General features: G+C 35.2%; 1 protein-coding gene across 1 annotated transcript in view; it reads left to right on the forward strand.

The window, feature by feature from the left end:
- Positions 1–14,759, forward strand: part of CASK (calcium/calmodulin dependent serine protein kinase) — a 346,973-nt gene that overhangs the window by 69,273 nt on the left and 262,941 nt on the right. Inside the window, exon 2 of the mRNA XM_080910355.1 lies at positions 3,267–3,379. Within this exon, the coding sequence (XP_080766481.1) occupies positions 3,267–3,379 (113 nt within the window). The remainder of the gene's footprint in view (positions 1–3,266; positions 3,380–14,759) is intronic.

The raw sequence follows: 14,759 nt of genomic DNA on the forward strand, positions 1-14,759 counted from the left end.
GTTTGTGGAGTTGAATGGAGAGTGTATGCTCATGCACAGGTGTTTGTCTTGTTATGTGTTTCTTTAGTTTTGAGAATCTCATGGTGTATCGGTGAAATATCATTATTTCTATTCCTAACTTTCCCCTCTAGTCCCATCAATATCCCAACCCCCCCCCCAGCTTCATGCCTTTTCTAGTTAATGACCTGTGAAGTCCCGTTAGTGCTGACTGTATATGCATGGATATGAGGCCATTACTGGAGTGTGTGGAACATACCATTGGTCACATCTTCAAAAGTAAATGAATAAATAAATATAAATACATTTTCTCTCTCCCAAGATTGTTTAATCAAATCTGAAATATCACCAGTTGTCAGTCTATTTTGGTCAATACCCAGAGTAGAGAAAGATAATGTCTCATTTTCTTCCACATCAATACTCAAGAATTGGCTATACGGTACACCAAATACATTTGATGTAAAAACTTCCAAGTGTCAAGAAAAGGTTGTCAGTCATAACTGAAACCTGTTCTTCCCGAACTTTTATTTTCCCCAGACTGTCAGCTGTTTATTGCTTTCCACTATTGCTTTCCATTTTCATAAAAGACCAACCCAAATTATTTGTTTTATTACTTTCTGCTGAGTTTTAAGTTGTGAATGAAATCATAAGCGACCCCAGACTATGTTTTGATGTCCTTTAAGGTTGTTAAATTTGTCTCAGCTCCCCTTTGTTAGATCCCTGCATGTACTGAAGGAAAAGTCTTTACTGTGCTTTAGTTATGACTTGAGCTCAGGTCTTGAAGAATTCATAAATACACTCCTTTTAAAACCTTATTAAATAAGCTTACTAAAGCAGTGGATTTAATTTTTTACTCATATTTTTAAAAATGTTTTGAGATTATAATTACATCATCTCTCTTTCTGTTCTTCTCCCCAAGTCCTCCCATGACTGCCCTGCTCTCTTTCAAATCCATGGCCTCTTTTCTAATTGTTGTTATTTTGTATGTGTGTGTGCTCCTTTTTACAAAGGTGGTTTTGTGTCTCATCACTTTTTCTCTCCTGTCTCCCAGCTATCTTAGTTCTCATATACTGGGAGCGGGCGAAGCTTATGCTTTCTTTACCTCTATTCAAGCAGGAAAGGGGTTTTAAAATTCACTGGATTGATCACAAACAACCACACAGACAGACTCAGAGATTTTACAAAATGATGCATTGAATTGAATCATAGTACACAAAAATGAATATATAAATAGAGACCCTGGAGGTTTTTGTGTGTACAAAACCTGATTATGTTAAATATTTCCTGAAATTGCATGCTATTATAAGACCAAATAATCACAAGTAAGATATCCAGGTTAAAAATGGAAGCTTTTGTGGGAGTCCTGCTTCACTTCCTTGTGTTATCACTGAGAACATCTTCTAGTGGTTTTCAGAGACTGTGGAAAAGTTTTCTTTCTGTAGACTTGTGATCTTAACATGAACATCATTAACCCTTCTTTCCCTTCCAGGTTAGCTTTGCTGTTTGTGGAAAGATTTGAAGCTAGTTGGAATTGATGGTTGTGATGATGGCATTCATCTGACCACAAATGAGAGTTTATGTATAGGTTAGATTGAATTTATTTGCTTGTTCTTTAATTGAAAAAAGGAGAAACAGTATTATAAGTCAGAGGAACATATATAAATGTCTTCTCCCTACATGCACCCTGAGCACACACACACAAGTGCCCTCTAAAAGCCAGTGAGAGTGTTTTTTTGTCTATTCTTCCACCAGTAGGGTTGGAAACATGTATACGTGCATATATGCTCCTATATTTAATGGATGAATCATATTTGAAGTGCTAGTTTCATACAACAAATCTGGCCTTGGGTATCTTAAATTCTTGAATTCTGATATTTATGTGATGACTGTTCATCTGAAAAGATCCCGTGTGTGTGTGTGTGTGTGTGTCTGTGTGTGTCTGTGTGTGTCTGTGTGTGTTTGTGTTCTGGACCCAAGTATTTGACATGTTATTTCACTTCGCATATTCAACTGTGTGGCATGTATTAAGTCACTGATGAAGATTGTAAGGACATGTAGGTAAACGAGTCAGTAGACCAGTACAGTGACTTTTACTGATAGGGCAGTTCATCACTTATGGCAGTTTAAAATATTTCCAATTTGAAGTTTTAGAATGATGGAGGATTTCTGTAAAATTTGGGGGATCAGACTAGAGAGGTACCTGGACACCAAGTCACTCAGGGATTTTCCCTTGTGAACTCCCTGCTCAAGACTGTTGTCCAGATTTTGTTGAAGATTATCTTTTCCGTATTAATTGCTTATATGTTTTGTATTTTGGTTCTTGATTAAGTGTGTGGGCGTGCGCGCTCATGAGCAAAATTTTGTCCTTGTGATTTTAAGTGAGAATATAATATAAGATTTTCTTTAAAAAACAGTATGTCACTGTAAAAAAAAATGGAGCTTAAAGTTAAGAGTTTGTGACATGCCAAGACATGGTGGAGAGAAACTCAGTAAGATATGGAAATAAAGATTAGGTTTGTGGCAAGATGAGAGGGGGGTGTTAATGATTTTAACTTTTGGCTTCAAAAGGAGTATGTCTTATATGTGTGCAGTAGAATTTGTTGAAAAAAGTGGCCATGAATTTGAAGGAAAGCAGGGAGGGGTAAATGGAAGGGTTTGGAGGGAGGAAAGGGAAGGGAGAGATGTTGTAATTGAAATACAATATCATATTAAACAGAAGTATGTCTGTGCACTACCACTTCTACAAACTTTCCATTGTGTCAGACACTGATAATTATTTGCAATTACCAGGGATTTTTTTTTGTCCTGAATATAAGGATACCACTTAGATTTTTAAAACATATATATCTTGATTTGAAAACCTAGTAGTTATTTGGCTTCTTTTTTTTTTTTTTTTTTGGTATAGCAATATCTATTTTTTTTTTTTTAGCAATACCTATTTTTAAGGGGATACCCCCTGGGGGGCACCCTCTCAGGCATGAAGGGGAGAGGGGAGGAACCCTGTGAGGAGGGACAGGGAGGGGGCAGCATTAGATCTGTAAATAATTTTTTAATTGAACAACTTTATTTTAAAAAACAAAGTTAAATGGTATAGCAATATCTTAAAATGATGAATTACCTTTGAATTAGACAATAATTCAAAATTGTATTAATTAATTTTTTTGTGAAACTCTAGAGTTTGTCTATGGTAAATAAGGAAACAGAGTGAGATGTTGATCAGAAAGAAGAAATTAATATTGGTGAATTAAAATTGACCTTTTTTTTTTTAGGGGTCCCTTCAGTGTTGTACGACGATGTATCAACAGAGAAACTGGGCAACAATTTGCTGTAAAAATTGTTGACGTAGCCAAGTTCACATCAAGTCCAGGGTTAAGTACAGAAGGTAAGAGATGGATTTCAAGTAAGTTATTTGATGTCTGGCTTTATTCCATCTCCAAATCCATTTATCAACCTAACCTCATCTGGGGGTGGGGAAGCAGAGGGTATGATATAGTGGGGAAGTGGGTGGAGACAGTGTGAAATAGTTCTCAGAAATCTAAAAGATAGCATTCGAAATATGGAAGCATTATAGTCATTTGGGATTTTTATGAGCTTACGCTTTAGTTTTTACTAGAAAGAGAGTGAAATAGGGACATATATTTTAGGGTGTAATTTGAGTCTTGTTCTGTGAGATGTAGGATGGGAAGGAAAGGAAATAATTACAAGGTTGTTAATTGAAGATCTAGAAGCAGCCAAGGTCCTTTTAAGTATAATTTACTGCCGTTGGGATTAGTATCTACTATAACTAGATGACTGACATTTTGACTCACATTCAGCTTAATCACATACTGTATTTGTGAAAGTTGAAAGGTCAATAGCATTAGAATTTGTGGGAAATAGAATTTTGTTTTAAGATATTTGTGTGTGTTTGTGCGTGTACATTTGAGCTACTCGTTTTTTAAATGTGTAACATGATTCACATCAAAGGCAACAAAACTGATTATTATATATGATGTTTGTAATTAGCCTATCTACTAGCTTTAGACTTTACCACAACCTATTAAAAGATGTATTCTTCTTTAGTATTTTGTTTTTAAATTTAAAAGCAGTACAATTGAAGAAAATTCAAAGTGAAGTATCCCATATGTGTTTTATTTTATCATCTTGTTTTGGAAGGTAGAATCCCACATACTGTGAGTTCTAATCTATCCCTATAGATTTTTATTCAGTACGATTACTTCTAAATACTTTGTGACTCTTTAAATTATTATTATCAATATAACGTTTTTCGAAGATTGTTAAAAATGATTACTAAGAGGCTGAAAAAATGGCTCAGTGTTTAAGAGTCCTAACTGTTCTGCCAAGTACTTGGGTTTGATCCGACCACCAATCACATGAGGGTTCTCAAACCATCTCTATCTTCAGTCCCAGGGGATCGGATGCCCTCTTTTGGACCCTGTTAGCACAAGCCATGCACTTGGTACAGAGACATGCATGCAGGCAAAACCACCATATGAATAAAATGAAAATTTAAAAAATCTTTTAACAAACATTTTTAAGTTACTTCTAAGAAAAATAGTTGCTGATTTGTTTTCAGTGCTGTAATCGTTCCTGTGTACCTACAAGGGGACTTCTCAGTCAAAGTGTATGCATACATTTAGATTAACTTAATTGGGGAGGGAGATCTTACAGTAATATTTAAATGTTCCATAGTTCACGACTTCATTGTCAGAATTGGTTATTAACTGCTTTTAAATATATATTATTTATATGCTTATCAAAATGTCTTTTGGTGGACTTTACAGTTATTTTTTTTCCCTTGAACTGTTTTATGTTTGGTTGTGTTGGTTGCTCCGTTGTGCTAAGCAAATACTGTTTCTCTTAAGTTTTAACTACTTTTGAATTTAAAGTTCTCTATGTCTCAGTAGTCTCTAAGGGCACTGGGGTAATTTTGTACAAACCTGATTATTAAGCAGATGTTTTGCTAAACTCTGAAAAACATTCTGATATTGTTTATCAACTTAGTACATATCTGATTTAAAATTACAAATGTTAAAACAATTATCCAATTACCTGTATTAAATTAGAGTAACAGAACTTAAATATTTTATACAGTATTACAAATAACTAAGATAAATATTTATAGTATATTTATTAGCTGCAAATTATTAATATCAATGTTTTGATTTATCTTATCATTATACCTAATTCTTTGTCTTTCCAGACACATTTTTAAATTTCCAAAGATATTTTTAAAGGAGACAACTACTTTTTCGTTTATCTATAGTAAATTATTGTTAGATTTCTTTAGTCAGATTTCTGGAACTATATACTCAGAATATGAGAGTGAATATCTTTTACTTCTTAGAGCAGGGCATAGTGAGTTACACCTCCAATCCCAGAAGTTAGGAGGCAGGAGCAGAGATAGGCAGATCTCTGTGAGCTCAAGATCATTCTGGCATACATAAAAAGTGCCAGGCTAGCCAAGACTATATATTGAGACTTTTTCTCAAAACAAACAAGCAAACAACAGTAAAAACAAAACAAAACAGAACCCACTTAGTCAGAGGGTTAAACATCAAGCTTTTAAAAATGGAAAGTTCATAGTACATATAATTTATATCTCTCCTTTCTGATTCTGTTTCTACACTAGTGAAGTTGTAACTCACATGCTCCTTGCTTTGGTGATAAAAATGTCTTCAAGTTCTGTCCTGCAAACAAGACCAAGCTATTCAATTGATCCTTTATACTCTATGTCACTTTATGTCTTTTTGGACAGTTGGGATCTTGTGTTATTTTTATATCAATGTAATCTACCTACAGATTTTAAATGTACCCATTTAAATTCTTCATGTGATCTGTGACTATCTTCTTTGCATCAGAATTCAGTGGTATTCTAGTGAAACTATGCTGTTAGCATATTTAAGGTACTACCCTTTAGTTTTTCCTGTTTTTTTTTTTTTTTTTTTTTTTTTTTTTTTAAGCAGAACGCCTTACTTTAAGTTAAATCTCACATCTAGTTCGGTCTCCCTTTTGTGCAGTGGGATTCTTGCACCCTCTGTTGCACCTATTTGCACTGGCTTCATTCTGACTTTGCCACAGTTTGTAAGATGTATAATAAATTTAATAAATAGTAAGTTATATTTAATCTCTTTGAATGTTGGCCCCTTCAGATCTTTCTGCCCAACTTCCTTTCATCCCTTTTCTGGTTACTACAGGCAAAAATGGTCTGATTCCATCTGCTCTGCTATTCCATTTATAAATTGTTAGGGTCCAAAAATAACCAGTTTCATGACAAAGCATAGAAGACATACTGTATTAAGAAGAAACAATTTTGAAGTGAGATTTAGCACAGTAAAGAGGAATCTATAAACTCAAGTAAGATTATCTAGAAATATCTTTGATTTCTTGCTATTTAAGACAACTTTTTAAATGCGTTTTAAAGATGACGTCTATTGATAGAAAATTTCTTGTTTGTCTTTTTATTAGATATTCTCTGTATTTACATTTCAAATGTTAACTCCTTTCCCCCGACTCCCATACCCCCTCTTCCTCCCCTTGGTTCCATGAAGGTGCTCTCTCTCCCACCTTAGCACCTTGGCATTCCCCTACACTGGGAAAACGAACCTTTACTGGACCAAAGGCCCATATGCAGCCACCAAACCGAAGGACTATTGCTGATGCCAAGAAGTGCTTACTAGCAGGAACCTCCTCAGAGGCTCTGCCAGAGCCTTACTAATACAAATGAGGATGCTTGAAACTAACCATCAGACTGAACGTGGGGACCCCAATAAAAGAGCTAGAGAAAGGACTAAAGGAACTGAAAGGGGTTGCAACCACATGGGAAGAACAACATTATTAACCAACCAAATGCCCCAGAACTCCCAGGGACTAAAACACCAACCAATGGGTAAACTTAGAGGGACCAATTGCTCCAGGTGCATATGTAGCAGAGGATGACATTGCCTGACATCATTAAGACAACTTCTTAAGCAATAAATCATGTAAAATCTATCCTATGCCATATTTTTCCTTACTCATATCTTTTCTCCCCTTGGCTTGTAGTTTATTTGACCCCTATCATTGCCCATTTTTCCCTGTTAACATATTTATTTCAAATATATTATGAGCTAGATGTAATTATTTATTTTCAAAATATAAGCTAGATGTAATTGAACTGGACTCTAATCCAAAGTTTATGTGTAGGCCAGAAGATCAGAAGATGCAGGTCATCATGGGCTCCATGGATTGAGCATGTGAATTCAAAGCCAATCTGTGCTGCATGATACTCTGTCTCAAGAAAGAAAATAATAACTAATATGAATGCATGTATCTAATAAGGATCAACTGGGAGCCTCCCATGCATCATTTATTTGAATAGGTCATTGTTTATAATGTGATTTTATTAGAAACATTTGTATTAAATGTTTAATTCAATATAAGTAACATAAATTTAATTTTGAAATAAAAATTTATTAGTTGGAGATCTCTATATTTAACACATTTTAAATTTATATTGCCTTACAGAAGTTTTCATATTATAACTTGAATATTTTTCTTTAATTTTTGCTGTCAATATTCTAATTATTGTTCAGTAGGGTTTGTCACGTTGCACAAAATCCAAAGGTCTCTTGAAACTTACTACATTTTACATTTGAGTTCATTTTTCTTTAAGTGTTTAGAAGTTTCTGAACCAGAAATAGTTCATAATTTCGTCCCTCATATGCATAAAGAATTAGAATTGCTTATGATTATGAGATAAGTAAAAAGTTTCTACTAAATGGAAACTAAATGATTTTTTTAACATTTCTTAGCATTTATTCTCTACTATTCAGCATTGAAATTAGGTCTAGTTTCAACAAGAACGATAAAATCCAAATAGACAGGTGGGCAGGGCAACAAGGATACATGGCAGTACAATTATATATGACACAGATAAGTACATTTTAAATCAATTATATATATATACACACATACATATATATATTTCTGCATAGTCATTTTAAAATTTCTATTTATTTTTTATTTATTTTTTAAACTTTATTTTAAAAAACAAAGATAAAAGAAAAAATTTAAACATTTTTCCATAAATGTATACAAATACATTTTTGTCAGTGCTTGGCTTTTTTTTTCTTTTTTTAAAGGTTTGATACTATGCATTAAGGTCTTACTAGTTACAATGAGCATAAAGTACATGTAAATCAGGATATAACCCAGAATTAGTAAATATTTTCTTGGTGTGTAAGGATTTAGCATAATGTTTTTTTTTGTTTTGTTTTGTTTTCTTTTTTTCTTGGACTTCACATGGTCTGTGAGTTGTTTCTGGGCAGTCCGAGCTTCTGGGGTTAGCATCCCACTATCAGTGACTGCATATTATGTCCTTTCTTTTGTGACTGGGTTATCTCACTCAGGATGATATTCTCTAGATGCAGCCATTTTCTTACGAATTTGGTTAAGTCATTGTTTCTGATAGCTGAGTAGTATTCCATTGTGTAAATGTGCCACAATTTTTGTATCCATTCATCTACTGAAGGACATCTGGGTTCTTTCCAGCTTCTGGCTATTATAAATAGAGCTGCTATGAACATTGTGGTGCATGTATCTTTGCTGTATATTGGAGTGTCTCTAGGGTATACCAGAAGAGGGAATAGCTGAGTCTTCAGGTAGTACTATGTCCAATTTTCTGAGGAATCGCCAGACTGATTTCCAGAGTGGTTGTACCAGTTTACAACCCCACCAACAGTAAAGAAGTGTTCCTCTTTCTCCACAACCTAGCCAGAATCTGCTGTCATCTGAATTTTGGATCTTGGCCAATCTGACTGGTGTGAGGTGGAATCTCGGGGTTGTTTTGATTTGCATTTCCCTGATGGCTAAGGATGTCGAGCATTTCCTCAGATGTTTCTCAGCCATTCCATATTCCTCAGTTGAGAACGTTTTCTTTAGCTCTGTACCCCATTTTTAAATAGGGTTGTTTGATTCTCTGGTGTCTAGCTTTTTGAGTTCTTTGTATGCCTTGGATATTAGGCCTCTATCTGATGTGGAGTTGGTAAAGATCTTTTCCCATTCTGTTGGCTGCCGTTTTGTTTTCTTGACAATGTCCTTAGCCATACAGAAACTTTGCAATCTCATTAAGTCCCATTTGTTAATCTTTGACCTTAGAGCTTGAGCCATTGGTGTTTTGTTCAGGAAATTTTCTCCTGTGCCTATGTGTTCTAAGGTTTTCCCTGCTTTCTCATCTAATAGTTTCAGTGTATCTGGTTTAATGTGGAGATCTTTGATCCACTTACAGTTGAGCTTTGTACAAGGAGATAAGAAAGGTTCTATTTTCATTCTTCTGCATGCTAAGTACCAGTTGAACCAACACCATTTGTTGAATAGGCTGTCCTTTTTCCATTGAATGTTTACAGCTCCTTTGTCAAAAATCAGGTAACCATATATGTGAGGGTTCATTTCTGGATCTTCTATTCTATTCCATTGATCCACGTGCCTATTTCTGTACCATGCAGTTTTCAGCAAATTGCCTTGTAATATAGCTTGAGGTCAGGGATAGTGATTCCCTCAGTTGTTTTTTTGTTGTTGAGGATGGATTTCGCTATTCTAGGTCTTTTGTTATTCCAGATGAAATTGCACATTGATCTTTCCAACTCAGTGAAGAACTGGGTTGTAATTTTGATAGGGATTGCATTGAATCTGTAGATTGCTTTTGATAGGATGGCCATTTTTAAAATGTTGATCCTCCTAATCTATGAGCATGGGATATCTTTCCATTTTCTGAGATCTTCCTCAATTTCCTTCTTTAGAGGTTTGAAGTTCTTGTCATACAGGTCCTTCACTTGCTTAGTTAGAGTCACACCAAGGTATTTCATAGTTTTTGTGCCTATTGTGAAGGGTATCTTTTCCCTAATTTCTTTCTCCGTATGTTTGTTCTTTGAGTAGAAAAAGGCTACTGATTTGTTTGAGTTAATTTTATATCCAGACACTTTGCTGAACTTGTTTATCAGCTGTAGGAGTTCTCTTGTAGACTTTGTGGGGTCACTTAAGTACACTATCATGTCATTTGCAAAGAGTGATGTTTTTACTTCTTCCTTTTCGATTTGTATCCCTTTGATTTTCTTTTGCTGTCTAATTGCTCCAGCCAGGACTTCCAGTACTATGTTGAATAGGTAGGGGGAGAGTGGGCAGCCTTGTCGAGTCCCTGATTTTAGTGGGATTGCTTCAAGTTTCCCACCATTAAGTTTGATGTTGGCTGTTGGTTTGCTGTATATTGCTTTTATCATGTTTAAGTATGGACCTTGGATTCCTGTTCTTTCCAGAACTTTTAACATGAAGGGGTGTTGAATTTTGTCAAATGCTTTCTCAGCATCTAGTGAGATGACCATGTGATTTTGATCTTTGAGTTTGGTTATATGTTGGATTACGTTGATGGATTTTCTTATGTTAAACCATCCCTGCATCCCAGGGATGAAGCCTACTTGATCATGGTGAATGATCGTTTTGATGTGTTCTTGGATTCGGTTTGCAAGGATTTTTTTTTGAGTATTATTGCATCAGTGTTCATAAGTGAGATTGGTCTGAAGTTCTCTTTCCGTGTAGGGTCTTTGTGTGGTTTAGGTACGAGGTTTATTGTAGCCTCAAAAAATGAGTTAGGTAGTATTCCATCTTATTCTATCTTTTGGAATAGTTTGGTGAGTATTGGTGTTATATCCTCAATAAATGTCTGATAAAATTCTGCACTGAACCCATCTGGACCTGGGCTTTTTTTGGTTGGGAGGCTTTTGATGACTTCTTCTATTTCTTTAGGTGTTATAGGGTTATTTAGATGGTTTACTTGGTCCTGGTTTAACTTTGGGATCTTGTATCTGTGTAGGAATTCGTCCATTTCCTCCAGATTTTCCAATTTTGTGGAGTATAATTTTTTGTAGTAGGATCTGATGATTTCTTGAATTTCCTCAGTTTCAGTTGTTATGTCGCCACTTTTCTTTCTGATTTTGTTAATTCGTATACTCTTTCTTTGCCCTCTAGTTAGTCTGGCTAGGGGTTTATCTATCTTGTTGATTTTCTCAAAGAACCAGCTCTTATCTTTGTTGATTCTTTCAATGGTTCTTTTTGTTTCTATTTGGTCTATTTCTGCCTAAACTTTGATTATTTCTTGCCGTCTACTTCTCTTGCATGTATCTGCTTCCTTTTGTTCTAGAGCATTTAGCTGTGCTGTCAAGTTGCAGATGTATGCTCTTCCCAGTTTTTTTTTTGGAAGCACTCAGGGCTACAAATTTTCCTCTCAGTACTGCTTTCATTGCATCCCATACGTTTGGGTATGTTGTGTTTTCATTTTCATTGAATTCTAGAAAATCCTTAATTTCTTCTTTGACCCTGCTATGGTTTAACAGAGAGTTGTTTAGTTTCTATGTGTATGTGGGCTTTTTGTTGTCTTTGTTATTGTTAAAGACCAGCCTTAGATCATGGTGATCTGAGAGGATGCATGGGAGTATTTCAATCTTCTTATATCGATTGAGTCTCGTTCTGTATCCAATTATGTGGTCAATTTTCCAGAAGGTGCCATGGGTTGCTGAGAAGAAGGTGTATTCTTTTACTTTAGGATGATATGTTCTGTAGATATCTATTAATTCTAGTTGGTTCATAGTCTCTGCTAGTTTTACAGTGTCCTTGTTTCGTTTCTGTTTCCATGATCTGTCCATTGGTGAGAGTGGGGTTTTAAATTCTCCCACTATTATTGTGTTGGTTGAAATGTATTTTTTTAGCTTTAGTAGGGTTTCTTTTATGAATGTGGGTGCTGGTCTAGGTGGTAGATGGGCCTAGCCCTGTTCTGCACCCCTGAACTAAATGATTTTATGTTTAAAAATAGTTGGTATGGGCCAGTGAGATAGATCACCAGGTCACCAAGCACGACAGTGTAAATTGATCCCAGAAACCCACATGGTAGGGCTGACTCAGCTCCTGGAAGTCATGTTCTGATCTGCATATAAACATAGACTCAAAGAATCAATAAGTAAATGTACTAAAACAACAATTTAAGATTTAGTTGTTTATATGTGTATCTTTACGTGATTATACGTGTGGGTTTCTGTGGAAATTAGAAGAAGGTATCAGGTCCTCAAAATCTGGAGTCACACATAATTGTAAACCACCAGATATGGTTGCTAGGAACCACACACAATAATAGTGGGGGATTTCAATACCCTACTGTCATCAATGGACAAATCATGGAAGCAGAATCTGAACAGAGACACAGTGAAACTAACAGAAGTTATGAGCCAAATGGATTTACCAAACATCTATAGAATATTTTATCCTAAAACCAAAAGAATATACATTCTTCTCAGAACCTCTTTGTACCTTCTTCAAAACTGACCATATAATCGATCACAAACCAGGCCTCAACAGATACAAGAATATTGAAATACTCCCATGCATCCTATCAGATCACTATAAACTAAGGCTGGTCTTCAATAACAAAAGAACAGAAAGCCCACATACACAATAATAACTTGGTCAAGGAAGAAAGAAACAAATCAAATACTTTTTAGAATTTAACTAAAAGTAAGGCACAACATACCCAAACTTATGCGATGCAATGAAAACAGAGCTAAAGGGAAAAGTCATATCTCTGAGCACCTCCAAAAAGAAACTGGGAGAGCATATACTAACAGCTTGACAGCACAACTGAAGCTCTAGAACAAAAAGAAGCAGATACACTGAAGAAGAGTAGATGATAGGAAATAATAAAACTCAGAGCTGAAATCAACCAAATAGAAACAAAAAGAAGTATACAAAGAAGCAACAAAACCAGGAGCTGTTTCTTTGAGAAAATCAACAAGATTGATAGATAAACTCTTAGCCAGATTAACAAGAGGGCAGAGAGAGTATCCAAATTAACAAAATTAGACATGAAAGTAGAGACATAATAACTGAAACTGAGGAAATTCAAGAAATCATCAGATCCTTCTACAAAAACCTATACTCAACAAAACTGGAAAATCTGGATGAAATGGACAATTTTCTAGACATATACCAGGAATCAAAGTTAAATCAGGATCAGAGAAACCATCTAAACAGTCGCATAACCCCTAAAGAAATAAAAGCAGTAATAAAAAACCTCCCAACCAGAAAAAAGCCCAGTATCAGATGGGTTCAGGGCAGAATTCTATCAGACATTCATAAAAGACCTAATACCAATACTCTGCAACTATTCCACAAAATAGAAACAGAAGGAACACTACCTAACTCATTCTATGAAACCACAATTACACTCATTCCTAAACCATACAAAGACAGAGAACTTAAGACCAATCTCCCTTAAGAATATTGATGCAAAAATACTCTATTTAGTTCTTACAAACTGAATCCAAGAACACATCAAAATGATCATCCATCATGATCACTTGATTTTATCCCAGGGATTCAGGGATGATTCAGTATTAGAAAATCCATCAACATGATCCACTGTATAAGCAAACTCAACATTAAAAAACCACATACTCATCTCATTTGATGCTGAGAAAACATTTGACAGAATTCAACACCCCTTCATGTTAAAAGTCTTGGAAAAATCAGGAATTCAAGGACCATACCTAAACAGTAAAACCAATATACAGTAAACTAGTAGCCAACATCGTACTAAATAGTGAGAAACTTGAAGCAATCCCACCAAAATCAGGGATTAAACAAAGCTCCCCACTCTCCCCCTACCTATTCAATATAGTACTTGAAGTCCTAGCCAGAGGTCAACAAAAGGAGGTCAAAGGGATACAAATTGGAAAGGAAGAAGTCAAGATATCAATATTTGCAGAATGACATGATTGTGTACTTAAATGACCCCAAAAATTCCACCAGAGAATTCATACAACTGATCAGCAATTTCAGGAAAGTGGCTGGATATAAAATTAAACAAATCAGTAGCCTTCCCCTACTCAAATGATAAACAGGCTGAGAAAGAAATTAGGGAAATGACATACTTCAGAATAGTCACAACTAATATAAAATACCTGGATGTGACTCTAACCAAGCAAGTTAAAGATCTGTATGACGAGATTTTTAAGTCTCTGAAAAAATAAATTGAAGAAGATCTCAGAAGATGGAAAAGTCTCATGGTCCTGGATTGGCAGGATTAATATTGTAAAAATGACCATCTTGCCAAAAGCAATCTACAGATTCAATGCAACCTCCATCAAAATTCCAACTCAATTTTTCATAGAGTTAGAAAGAGCAACTTGTGAATTCATTTGGAATAACAAAAAACCCAGGATAGAGAAAACTATTCTCCACAATAAAAGAACTTCTGGGGGGAAATCACCATTCCTGACCTCAATATTACAGATCAATCATGATAAAAACTGCATTCTATTGGTACAGAGACAGACAGGTAGATCAATTGGGATAGAATTTAATTTCCAGAAATGAACCCACACACCTATGCTCAGTTGATCCTTGACAAAGGAATTAAACTATACAGTGGAAAAAAGATAGCATTGTCATCAAATGGTGCTAGGTCAACTGTCATCATCATGTAGAAGAATACAAATTGATCCATTCTTATCTCCCTGTTCATAGCTCAAGTCCAAGTGGATCAAGAACCTCCACATAAAACCAGATACACTGAAACTAATAGAAGAGAAAGTGGGGAAGGACCTCGAACACATAGGCACTGGGGAACTTTTCCTGAACATAACACCAGTGGTTTATTCTCTAAGATCAAGAATTGACAAATGGTACTGCATAATATTGCAAAACTTCTGTAAGGAAAAGTACACTGTCATTAGGACAAA

The sequence above is a fragment of the Micromys minutus genome (genome assembly GCF_963924665.1).
Source record: "Micromys minutus genome assembly, chromosome: X".
Lineage (NCBI taxonomy): Eukaryota > Metazoa > Chordata > Mammalia > Rodentia > Muridae > Micromys > Micromys minutus.